Here is a 13549-nt window from a genome sequence, read left to right as displayed (position 1 = left end):
TTGATAATGTGTTTGTTTACGTTCGTTTATGTTTGTTCGATTTAAATTAACATGAACAGAGGTCGTATTAGTTTAATTGTGTTTGTGAATGTTCGATAATGTGTTTGTTTATGTTCGTTTATGTTTGTTTAGTTTAGATGAACACAAACAGAGGTTGCATTTGTTCAATTGTGTTCGTGAACGTTTGATATTGTGTTTGTTTACATTTTTATGTTTGTTGATGTTTGTTTGATTATGTTTGTTCATTGAAGGTGTTAAATATTTTTTAATGATTTTAGCTATAAAACATAATAAATGTATATATATGTGAGTTATTTTTATGTAAAGTTAACATATGAATATGAAGGTTAATAAAACACCAGCACAAACAGCCAGACTGAACTGTTGACACCGTCTGTTCGCGGTTAACGAAACTAAATAAAACAATGTTCACGATCAAGTTTCATTTCCTTATTGAACAAGCAAGAACAATTTTTTTTTCGGTTAGCTGTCTGTGAGCCGTTCCTTTATCCAATAAAAGCTTAATGGGCAAAGATGAATAAGACTTTGTTTCGGTCTGGCTCGTTTACAGCTCTGTGTGTGTGTGTGTGCATATAAGTTAATTGAAATCTTTGATCTGGTGAAGTTAGGTATTGAAATTTTGAAGAAAAAATGGTTGGAGGTGGAAATCGAAAGGATGAACTGATAGCAATCAGCAGCACAAATGTATTTGCAGCCCTAGGAAGCTTAAAGAAGAAGAAGAAGTCTGATAAAGGCTCTTCAAAAAAGGGGGGTGAATCGAAGAAGCAGGATAAGGAGAGTAAGGCGGAGAAGGAGCAGGTTTTTTGGGCTCCGTCGCCATTGACAGTGAAGTCATGGGCCGATGTGGATGATGAAGATGATGATGATTATTATGCAACCACAGCTCCGCCCCCAGTTTGGGGTGCCGGTGCTGGAGTGCAGCCAGAGAATGCCAAAGGAAATGAGACTCCTGTTGAGGTAAGACATCACGGAACAGTTATTATTTGTTAAGTGTTATGATCTATTTTTTGAATATATGATACTGAGATTATCATTTTTGAGAAATGTGGGATGATAATATTGTTTTATCTCATGAGTAAATTGTGTGTTTTTTGAATACTTATAATGAGATGATCATTTGTCAATGCGAGCGCTTAAAAATTTTATAAACTTCGAATTTGGACGGTTGTAACGTTTAGGATAGTTACTTAATGTTTAAAGTAAGCTGTAGCATCTATTTTGAAAGATACTTCAAGTGTGGTGAATGCGTTGTTTTCGTATTCAGTGTCTTAAACTCCCTAACGATATTTAGTTATTTTGATTGGATGAAATTTTAGTTAGGGTTTGGTGGTATGGTTTCCAAATCTTAGTGTGGTTCTAAAGTATGATGATAGTTGGACTTAGGGTTTTCAAGTTTTTTCCGATGATCATTTCAGTGTACATATATTAATGGTCTTGGAGTATTAATTTGTAGATTTAATGAGAAAATTAATGCAGTTTAAATATCATTGTTATATATATTAGCAAATCTCTATTTTTCAATATAGATCACTAATCTTTAAGTTCATCACCGTTTAAGTAAAAGATGCAACTTTCTAAACCTAGCAGGTTCTTCTCGAGCTCTAACATCTTTTTTTAACAAAGACTATACAAAAAGTTTTTTCTCTAATATTGCTTCTATAAATGTATATGATATAAGAGGTAACATCATGATGTCAAACTTAAAAGTATAATTCTTGCTTATTGTGTAGGAGACCTTTTTAGGCTATTATTGCTACTAAAAGGATCTCTTATGTGGTATGCGAGAAATATATTTTCAAGTTTGAGATCACGAGGTTATTTCTTTTATCGTTTGCATTGATAGAATCTATGATAAAGAAACTGAAGAGCGTAGCCGTATAGTATATGTTGAGAAATGAAGTTATAGCTAGAGAAGTATCTGCCAATTTGAGAAATTTGCATTCTTTTTCTTGATAGTGATGAATTTTGAAGTTAATGACCCATGTTAGAAAGTAGGGATTTGATTAAATACTTAACAAGATTATTTGAAGTATATTAATTTTCTTAAGAATGTTGATATTGTGTGATTTGAAAATGAGAATGTTTATATATATATATATAGAAAAGGGTTCAAATAAAAAACAATTGTTTTGTGAGAAGTGTGAGAAGTCTTTTAAATAAAACAAACCACCAAAATAGGACACTATACCATACAAATAGGAAACTATACAAGTTTTTAAAAACTACCAGTCTCAACCACTAGATCATATATCCAATGGCGTAAATTCATTCTTATTCTTCTCACAAAACTATAATTTTTTACGTTAACCCTACCCTATATATATATATAGTTCGTTAGTGTTACAAGAGTTTATGAATGGAATACATACATTGAGGTGTTTGGACCATGTTTTATAATCAACATGATGAATTTCTTGGTTTTGTGAAATGATTAATTTTTTTGCAGGAAAGTGAAAGTGAAGATGATGAAATTGCTGATGATAATGATGAAGAAAGTGATCATGAACCAGAAAAAGAACCCGTTGTTGAAAAGCCTGCTGAAAAAGAGACTGTTGTGCCCAAAGACAATGACAGACAGTTGTCGAAGAAGGAAATTAAAAAGAAAGAACTTGCTGAGCTGGAAGCAGTGCTTGCAGAGTTAGGGTTAGCTGAAAATAACGGTCAAGACGATGCCAATGGTAAGCTATTAAAGATTCTTTCATATATAATTTCAATACTTCATATTTGTTTTAAATTATGAGGTAATTGCACACTTACCTAATTTTAGCAACCAACAATAAATTTAGGCACAAAATCGAACCAACGAGCACTTTGTTACCCTTTTTTGCAGCCAAGCAATATTTGATTGTAGCAACCAATGATCTAGTTGAATAGTAGCAGATCATTCTTTTTGCTTATTTTTCAGAAATTACTATTATGCCCTTTCATTTTTCATTCTAGTCAGTGGTGAATATTGGATTCAAGTCCACTGGGGTCCACCTTAGTTGAGTTGTCAAAATGAATATTATTCTTTACTACTAGTTGATCTGTTATTAATAGTTTCATACCAATGGTGGAACAAACAAATTAACAACTAAGTTGCACAAACAACACGATCTTAAACCTAAGAGGGTTAAGTTATCCACACGTTATGGTCTTAATTGACACAATATATGGCTACTTTTACATAACTAAAGTTAGATGAACATCAGCTACTTTTACATAAATAACACAGTTTTAAATTAGTTCTTTAGGGGTTTTGGAATTTTGGCTTTGAAAATAAGTTCTCTTATTTAGTTATTTTATACGATTTGACTATAATTGAGGGTTCCGGTATTTAAATTACGCAAGGTCTTAACTAAAAGTTAAGTGTAACTTATTAGTAGATCTTATAATAATTATGTGGTTTGTTGACGTTACTCCCCAAAGAGACTAATAATCCTTTTTATTTCTAAAGTGTAGATATATATATATTCCATAATCATTTTTTTTAATATGACACTACTTTTTCAATTCTATGTATATGAGGTTGATAATCATAATTATGTAAGTAGTTAATTTATTAAATAAAGACTATATAAATTATAAGCTCATTTAAGCTCGCAAGCCTACTCGAGCTCAATAAGTGAAACTTGGATTCAGGCTATGGCTCGTTTATTAAAAGGCTCTAGCTTGTTTAAGCTACGCTTGATAGATAGCCAATCTTGCGTCGCTCGTTTACACCCTACTGTCTGCCCCGGCCCCACATTGACTGAACAGCTGAACTAGCCAACTTATGAAAAATTGTGAACACGAACTGGTAGTTAAAAAATCCAATTTTTTCATTTTTTTTCCAGGGGGCACTCAAGAGAAGACCAAGAACAGAAACGATGAGACCGATAAGAAGGACAAAACTGTGCCAGGTGGCGAGAGCAAAACAGGAAAAAAGAAAAAGAAAAAAGAAAAGGCTAAGGACACCAAAGAACAACAGGTTGTGCCTGAGCCCGAGACTGTTAATCCAGCATCAGAAGCTGTCGGGTCAGAGAAGGTTGATGTGAAAGAAAAGATAAAGAAGGTGGCTGCTACTTCTAAAAAGAAGAAATCCAACAAGGAAATGGACGCTGCCGCCAGAGCTGCCGCTAGTGAGGCGGCCGCAAGGAGTGCTAGGCTTGCAGCCGCTAAGAAAAAGGAGAAGAATCACTACAACCAGCAGCCGGTGCGGTAGATGAGCTAAACCGCCTTTTTGTTTGGCGAGTGCGTAATAAACACTCGAATCTTGGTCCTTTTGTTTTGAGATGCTGGTTTTTACATAGCAATGTTTTCGGTTTTACATTGAAAAAAATTACTAGAAGTTTTTAGAGTTTTTCGGGTACTTTGTTGGTAGTTTAAAGTTTAAATCTTTCTTCCTTGTGTAGAGAGTGAACTTAAAAAACTTTTTATGGATGTTTACTAAATCTTGAATTTTGGTTCATGAATGGTTTCTTTTGTTTGTTTTGTTATTTTTTAAAAAAATTCTGTTAAGTTTTTATGTCATTAGGGGCTTGGTGATAACGATTACAACTTGTTAACAGACCCGAAAGGCGATTATCATGCTGCCGTCGTGCACATGAAATCTGTGGTATTCACTCATCAGGGTAATCTTATAACTTTTAATAGGAAATCATCGGTAACTGTTTTCGGATACAAATCTATCACCGAAAACAAACCGTCGGGGTGCAATTACATGAGATACAGCCATACCACTACGGTTAGAGGATTGGGTCTAAGAACACCACTCGAGATGCCAAAATCGTGTTAGCAAAGACAAATAAACTTTAACACAAAGTCCATTGAGATAATATTAACCGGACATAGACCCGGTTCCATCCGAACACAGTCGAATCCAACTTGACACGTATAGTTGGCTGAAACTGACGTCTGCTTGATGGCGCGTTGGAGGTTTTGGAGGCTATGTATGCGACCCGCATGGTGAAACCTAGGGGTGAAAACGAGCTGAGCTGCTCGCGAGCTACTCGAAATCGGCTCGTTAAAAAGCTCGATCGAGCCAAGCTGAATCGAGCCCAAGCCCGAGCTCGAGCCTAAAAGTAAGCTTGCTTAATAATTGAGCCCGAGCCCGAGCTTCACTTATCGAGCTCCAGCCGGCTCGCGGGCCTAAACGACCCTGTTATTTATATAATTTTTTAAAAAATATATTAAATAATAATTAATTAATATACATAATGTTATGAAAAAATAAAATAAAAATAACTAAATAATGTATAATTTTTATGCATAAAATTATAATAGAAAAAATATATAAAAATAATTATAATTATATCAAAAATTGATAAATAATACACGAGCTGAGCCGAGCTCGAGCTTTGAAAATAGAGGTCGAAACGAGCTGAGCTCGACCTCGAGCTCTGTGTAAGTTAAACGAGCCGAGCTCGGGCTCGGCTTGTTTGCACCCCTAGTGAAACCTAGCAATATATTGTTTTTATTGAGCTCGTTTAAGCTTGGCTCAGTTTGAGCTTCTTATGAACCAGTCTAAAGTAGCTCACAAGCGGCTTAGCTCATTACATCTCTAAATAGCGTTATGTAGACTCCAGGAATAGATATTACATACCGAAAGCTCAAATATTTTACAGTTAAAAATATAACCAGACTTAAACAACCACCATTAACAACATACTCGATTCCATTTGATTCGATCGTCTATACAACACACAACTTATCAAATGGTAAACCAAAAGACCGACAATAACCATGCTCTTAACTCAACAGAATCTCATCATTTCCTAAACAAATTCAACGCTGAGGTCCGCGAGTTTTAACTTACCTTTCTTGATATTTCATACTTGTTGCTGACTAGACTCTTGCGTAGACGACGTGTCACTACTAGCCCCGATTTGAAACTTGCATAATGGACATAACGCCTTAATCTTCAACCACTTATCTACACATTCTATATGAAAAAAATGCATGCAAGGAAGCTCTCTTAGCAGATCGTTATCGGCATATTTTGCCAAACATATGCAACAAACCTGCACCATTTTCAAGCATCTATATGTTAAAAAACTTAATTTACGGGCATAATACCTTGTTATCTATCCGAAAAAAATACGGGTTTCACGTTTAAAAGGGTAAGTTTTCGTGGGTCAAAACAGGTTGTCCAATTTAATTAAAATTTAAATACAAAAGCTATATTATTAGTTTTATAGTTTATACAATAATAATCTGACTTTTTCTTTCATAAAGCAATTTTGGTAAAAAAATAAAAAATAAAAATAAAAGCATGCATTTGACTATACTTAAGCAACCGTGAGCTGCTCGAGATCGGCTCTCTAAAATTCGAATCAAGCAGAGCTTAAAACAGTTTTGAGCCTAAAAATAAGTTTGTTTGATAAACGAGGTTGAGCTTGGAGCTTTTAACTTATTGAGCTCAAGATGGCTTGCATGCCTAAACGAGGCCATTATTTATACTGTTTTTATTTAACATATATATATATATAAAATATAAAATTAACTAAATTATATATATTTTATATATAAATATTATAATCAAAATATATAAAAATAATTATAAATGTATGCGGGATAATAAATAATAAATGTGCCGAGCTAATGCCGTGATTTGTCAAGTTAAATAAAATACAATCAAAAGTAATTTTATTGGGTGGCAAATAATGTGTAAAAATATTATTTGGGTGCTACTAACAAGGCCGGCCATGAGCCAACGCAAAGTGGTCAACGGACCTAGGCCTGAGTACCCGCTAGGCCCGAAAATTTTAAAAAATACATCTATTTTTAATGTTTAAATCCAATTATTCAACTCATTTAAGCCTATTTTTAATTTTTATAAATAAAAACTTTTGCACAATCCAAATTATAACCAAGTAAGCCCATTAAAAAAAATTAATTATTTAAACTCAACAAAAAAACTCTTTTACTCAAGGCCCAAAAAATTTTAATGATTATCGGAGATGGCCCTGCTTATTAACACATCAAGAAACAAGAAATCTAAACATGTTTGTTAGGAAAATGGTTAACCAATAGAAGTGAGAAACAATAAGTTAAAAACTTACAGCATCTTCCCCGGAGATGGCCCTCTCTTTTTCTGTCCCTGGTGCTAGAATCCCGCCTTCATCCACGCCCGACTCGTCATTATCTTTAACGTCGTTAAATACATTTTTCTTTATTTTAAACTTGTGTGTCGGCAAAGCGTTTATAGACTCTTCGCTTGCTCCCTTAACTTTGTTCATTTCCTCATGAACACCGATGATTGATATGATACAAGGCAGACAACAAAATATCATTCCACATAATATGAACGGCATTGCGTACCCGATACAACTAAAACTCAGAAACACTATACACAGTCTGTAACAATAACAAAGGACATATTAAGGTTTCGAGTTTCAACCAATTTTGTCAGTTTTCTTTTCGGTTAAATCTTTTAGCTTAACTCATTTGATGAGTTTCAACAAGGGTTGTAAACGAACCGAACGTTAATGTTCGTTCGTTTATGGTCCATACATATTCGTTTGTTTATGTTCAGTTATTAGACATTTTTAAATATTTTACTACTTTTCAATTTTTATTTTATTACTTTATAACATTTATGTTCGCTCGTTTGTGCTTTTTTGTTCGTTTATGAAATTAACGAACGAGTACGAACAAAATTATTACCTTAACGAACGAACATGAACACAAATTCCTTCAGTTAAGTGTTCGTGAACCGTCCGTTTCTCCAATAAAACCTTAACAAACAAACACAAACAATGCCTCATTATGTTCGCTTCGGTTCGTTTACAGCCCTATTAAACATAGGCCAAATTGACCCATATGTATATAACCGAGCCAAAACTGGCACCTGTACAAATTGGGAGCATCAGCAGATGATGAGTGACCACCAAATATCCAAACGTTGCCGACTACGAACCATACAGCAAAAAAGCAATCCAAGCCCATTTTAAAACGGTCCATAAGCGTAGCAATCCTGTTAACAATTTCCAACCGTTAGATCATATCAACATCATATCTAAACCATCAAAAATATTATTCAAATAAATTACCTAGCATTTGAACCCACATTTAGCCCATTCCACGTGTCAGTTGACGTGGCGGCCCGATTCTCCTCTTCTGAAGACCGAGCGAACGAGATTGTTATGTAAGAATTCGGTTCGGGTTGATTATTATTATTATTATTATTATTATTATTATTATTATTACCCTCGGAAGGTAACTGTCTGGCCGGATTTGACCCGTTTTCGGAACCCTGATTTCTATGAAGATAACGCCAATACAAAAACGGAAGACTTGCAACACACCCAGCTGTATAACCAACAATCCAATCAAACAAAGGCGTTTGAGGCGTTTCGTTTCGTGAAATATACAAAACAACAACTGATGCAATAATTTCACCCAAAGTAAACCCGAGCTCAATTAAAATCCACAATAAAGTGTCAAACGGGCTCCACTGATGGTGACCGAGTGAGACTGACCCGGTCAACGAACCCTGCCGGCCACGAGAGAGTACTTGGAGAGAGTCATCAGATCTGTTTGATGATGTGTCGTTGTCACCTCCGGTTTCCAAATCTATCACGTGCTCGTTTTCGTGGTGTTCGCGAGTTTCGACTAGCAACGGGAAAGTATCGGTTGCTTGGTCTATATTATTCTGCTCCTCAGTCGTTACAGCCATGTTAATTTCCCAATAACTGAAACAACGGTTGCATAACCGATGCTATACGGTTAAGATGCTATACATAGATTCCTGCAATATGCAAGCTGCATAGTATGTTAAGCAATCTATAATGTATGGATTTTATATTTTATAAATATACATAGATCTTTCGATTCATTTTAATCATATGAGAACGAACTCTAGTAAAGGTTGATGCTATACAAACACCACCCTCTGAAGTGTACACCAGCGCTAATGACACATCATACGAGTCATATGATGTCATATGGGCCCATACCGACCATATCATAGGGCGAAAATAGCATACGGGCCATATGACTAGGCAAAAAATGGTCACACGAGCCATATGATAAGGCAAAAACGGTCATACGGCTGTATAATAGGGCAAAAAATGGCCATGAGGGTGGTATGATAAGACAAAAAATGATTATACGGGCCGTATGACTTTGTTAGTGGTCACATTAGTCATTTCTGCATTAGTTAAGCATAATATATGGGTTGTATAATTTGCAAGCCATACGACCATATTCACATGCCATACGACCCAATATGACCATTTTGGCATGTCATATGGCCCATATGACACGTCAGCGGTATCTGAATAGTGTGTTAGTGGTGTTCGTTTAGCCAAGCCTCAATAATTTCTAATTATTTGAACAAAAATCAATCAAATGAAGTATAAAGCTGCATAAATCAGCAAAACTGACACAAGATTAAAACAATTTGAAGAACATAAAATTGGTTAAAAGTTATTAGGATGCAATTTAGCCCCTAATGGTAAACACGCAACACAAGCAGCTCGAATTCAGCTGAACAAAGACTAGACCTTGAATTTCACTAGGGGCGTAAACGACCCGAGCCGACCCGAGCCTGAGCTCGAGCAGTGCTCGTTTAGACTTACAAGAGCTCAAGTTCTCATGAGTTCTTTTTTCAAACTCGGCATCGGCTCGTTTATTATTTATTAATTTATTTTTATACGTTTTTTTATCACTTTTATATATTTTGAGTTTTTCTCAAAATGTATAAGAATAACGAAAATAACTCGGCTTTCATTAAATTCAAAACGATTACAATAAAGTGGCTGGCAAACAGGCAACAAGCTGGGCCGCAACCCCCATAAACAAGCCTAAGCTTGGCTCCAGCTCGTGTAGTACTTTAAACGAGCCAAACCTCGGCTCGACTCAACTATGCCCGCAAAATAACACATAGAAGTCCAAAAAAGGTAAAACTGATATGTACACAATTCTCGTTAAGGCTCGATAACTAAACGAGCTTTATTTCGACTCGACCTCGAAAAAGTTAGCTTCTTTTCGAGCTTTTTATCGATCCGAGCTCCAGTAACCCGAACATCCGCTCGGCTCGTTTGCACCCCTAATTTTCACACCAAAAACTATAAACAAATCCAACCTAAAACTCAACTAAACCACCATTAACATCTTCTATAACCAATCAAATTAATTGTAAAAAAAATAAAAATCAACAAATAAAACCCAATTAGTAAATACAAAGATTATCATATCTACCGATAATGGAATCCAAATTATGCAAAATAAAAAAAAAACAAGAAATTGAACGTACCAGTGATTATTATTATACGTTGCAAATTAAGGATTTTTATATGAAAAAATGGCCTTAATTGCGGTTTAATTTCGTCTTTTTTCTTCACCCAGAAAGAATCATTGATGGATTTTAATCTTTTGTTTGTGTTTGTTGAGAATTTGGTCAAAAGGTGGAAATTTTAGCAAAAAGTCAATATGTTCATACATAAATAATAAAGACCCAATCTTTAAATGTAATAATATAAATACTGTAGTGAATAGGAGACCCGTTTAGACCCGACCCGATTTGATCGGAGATTCTGATAACTTGTTTCTAGCATATCCAGATGGAGCACCGATTAAAAGTATACGGTTTGGGTTTTGATAAGGTTTGGTCTGATGGATCTGATTCCATCAATTTGAAACAAGATTTGTGACGTTGACTTTTATCTGGTTAAACTACATTTTTCGGGATGAACACTAGACCCGTTTAGACCCGACCCATGATCTGATAGCTTGTTTCTAGCATATCCAGATGCAAAACAGATTAAAACTATACGGTTTGGGTTTTGATAGGGTCTGATGGTCCGGTTCAAGCAATTTGAAACAAGATATGTAACGTTGACTTTCATCTGGTCAAATTATAGTTTTGTCATGAATAGTAGACCCGTTTAGATCCAACCCGATCTGACCCAGGATCTGACAACTTGTTTCTAGCATACCCAGATCAGGAACCGATTAAAAGTATTCAGTTAGGGTTTTGATAGGGTCTGGTTTGGTGGGTTTGATTCCAGCAATTTGAAACAAGATTTGTGGCATTGACTTTCATCAAACTATAGTTTTCGTGAGGAATAGTAGGACTCGACCCGATCTGATCTGAGATTCTGATAACTTGTTTCTAGCATACCCAGATGCAGAACCGATTAAAAGTTTACAGTTTGGGTTTTGATAAGGTCTGGTTTGGTGGGTCTGGTTCCGGCAATTTGAAACAAAATTTGTAACGTTGACTTTCATCTATTCAAACTACCGTTTTCGTGAGAATAGATTGGATTTTTATTTGGGTTGTTTTTGTTAGTCATTGATTTAATGGTTCATGATGTGTGACTTGAGCGGAATTCAACGCATTTATGCAAAGGTGTCTCGGTGGGTCGATAGCTATTAACAATTCCATGCATTGATATATATGCGCTTGATAGTTAGGGGAGATATTTAAGATACATACGAATCATGGTCTTCTTTTATTAAAACTAGAATGTTTATTTAGTTTGAATTACAATGGGGTTTCAAATGTCTTATTTCAAACCCGCTTCTAGAGACAGGTATCGGGAGTTTGGGTGTGATGGGTTTTGCGAGTCTGAGCCGTTTCCTGCCCCCCCCCCCCCCCCCCTAATTGTAGTTACACTAGCAAGCCTAATGTGTTTGAAAAGGTTAGGAAGACCTTTTAGCCATTGGATTAGATTAATAAGTGATTGAGATGAAATTAATGACATCTTGTGTTTTTATAAAAAAAACAAAAACATCATTTTTAGAAATTCCTGATAAATAAATAAATAAAAGACACTTTACGAAACTTATAAACTAAAACACATTGCAGAAATAATACATTTTAGTAGCTTTATCTATAACTATATTTAATTTCACAAAAGGTAAGCGAATAACAAGCTGCATCGCAACCCTATTTTAAATAGCAAATTCAATCCTATTGCAAACTAAAAAAGGTGGATGTATATTAACTAAAACATCATGCATTATAAAATATATTAACTAAAACTTGGATGTTTGTCGAAAAATAAAACACACCACTATCGTAGGGTCGGAATAAGGTGTTTTAACCATCTAAAATTGTGTAATAAAATAGACAGAGAAATGGAATAAACAGGGAAAATGAAATTGATCGATAACAATTCATTACCTAGTTTGTTTACCATGCAAAAATGAAAAAATTGACTGTTAAGTATTTGAATTAATAAATTTGCATGATTCTAGAATCCTATTTCTAATAACAAATCACCACATGTTACTCGAATCCTTAACAAGCCTCCAACCATGACCATGATATGGTTTATGATATTAATCCATGTGAGTGTAATTTCCTAATTCTCATATGTTTATGTTTAATTTTGTTTAAGAAAGTAAACATCTACACTCTATTTTTATATTACACATTTTTGTTGTACTTGATCTTCTAGTACTTAGAAAAACCTTTTGTAAATCACATATATACTTATTAGACAATAGACACTATCACATGATCATTTATGGGTAGGATGAGCAATAATCGAACTGTTAACCGAACTGTTTCAAAACTAACTGAAAATCGGTTATCTGGTTTTTTTTTTTTGCCATCGGTTAATCGAACCGAAACATTCGTATTTTCATATTTTTATAGCTTTTATACCTCCATTTCATGTATGTTATATTTTATACCACTAGTTTATGTGTTTATACATCTATTTCATTTATTTAGATCTTCATTTCATCTATTTATATAATGCATCAATTTTATGTATTCCTAAATCATAAGTAAAAATTAAGCCCAAATACGATTTTGGTTATTAACCAAACCAAAAATCAAAAAAATTAATCAGGAACCAAACCGATTAACCAAAAACCAATTAGGAATAAACTATTTAAACTAAATATTTTGAATGGATAGTAAAATTCACTTTTTTTTCAGTGGTCGGTGTGGGTAAAACTCTTGCCACTAAAAATCATTTTTTAGTTGTTTTTGTTAATATTTACACACTCATGATCTTCATGAACTAATTAAGTATTTGAACTAATTAAATAAATACTGATTGACTGATTCTAAAATTTTAAAACTAAAGTATCTTCACGGCCCATATATATTGGGATTCAAAGCATGTGAATTTAATATTTTAAGTCTGCAACATTGCTAAAACAAAACTTGTATATTTCACTGGGAATTTATTTTATAAATGGATAAATTAGCTTGTAAAAGTATTTTTTTTTTAATTTTCTAATAGTCTGGATATAAATATTATTATAAACTTGAGTTGCGTTTAAAATATAACGTATTTTCGGCGTTGTAAAATATTGTATTATTTTATTACTTTAGATATAACTCGTCTTTTTTATAAAATTTATATATTGAAACGTATAAAATAAATTAAAAAAAAGCTATGAGTTCACAGTCTTATAAATATCAGATATCTTATATTGTTAGAGAACAACTAAATTTAACGTTAGATGTCAAATGAAAAAAATATTAAAAAAAAATAAAAATTAAAGTCTTGTTACATCCTAACTAACATTGATTATGACATTATCATTAATTAAAGATAAAAAACAAACATTAAAAAGTTTACGTGTTTTCATTACTCTTTCA

The 13549-nt window shown here is 33.8% G+C and overlaps 2 protein-coding genes across 2 annotated transcripts; one reads left to right on the top strand and one right to left on the bottom strand.

Annotated features, from left to right (window-relative positions):
• The first annotated feature begins 633 nt into the window (after positions 1 to 633).
• LOC143610757 (uncharacterized) lies at positions 634 to 4396 on the top strand. The gene is made up of 3 exons (XM_077085150.1): positions 634 to 978; positions 2468 to 2699; positions 3837 to 4396. Exons 1-3 carry the CDS (start codon positions 652 to 654, stop codon positions 4202 to 4204), a joined length of 927 nt encoding a protein of 308 aa, XP_076941265.1. The 5' UTR covers positions 634 to 651; the 3' UTR covers positions 4205 to 4396.
• A 1234-nt stretch (positions 4397 to 5630) lies between these two features.
• Positions 5631 to 10353, bottom strand: LOC143610752 (E3 ubiquitin-protein ligase At1g63170-like). Its single transcript, XM_077085147.1, has 5 exons — positions 10237 to 10353; positions 8034 to 8717; positions 7832 to 7957; positions 7044 to 7338; positions 5631 to 6002 (listed from the first exon to the last, which is right to left on the bottom strand). The coding sequence occupies exons 2-5, from the start codon at positions 8657 to 8659 to the stop codon at positions 5811 to 5813; spliced, it is 1239 nt and encodes a 412-aa protein (XP_076941262.1). The 5' UTR covers positions 8660 to 8717; positions 10237 to 10353; the 3' UTR covers positions 5631 to 5810.
• Between the last annotated feature and the right edge of the window lie 3196 nt (positions 10354 to 13549).

The sequence above is a fragment of the Bidens hawaiensis genome, unplaced genomic scaffold (genome assembly GCF_021521415.1).
Source record: "Bidens hawaiensis isolate Kalapana, Puna unplaced genomic scaffold, B.hawaiensis_p1.1 tig00027761_1, whole genome shotgun sequence".
In the NCBI taxonomy this organism is placed as follows: domain Eukaryota; kingdom Viridiplantae; phylum Streptophyta; class Magnoliopsida; order Asterales; family Asteraceae; genus Bidens; species Bidens hawaiensis.
Note: the sequence above shows the minus strand (reverse complement) of the source record. Positions and strands in the feature narration are given on the sequence as shown.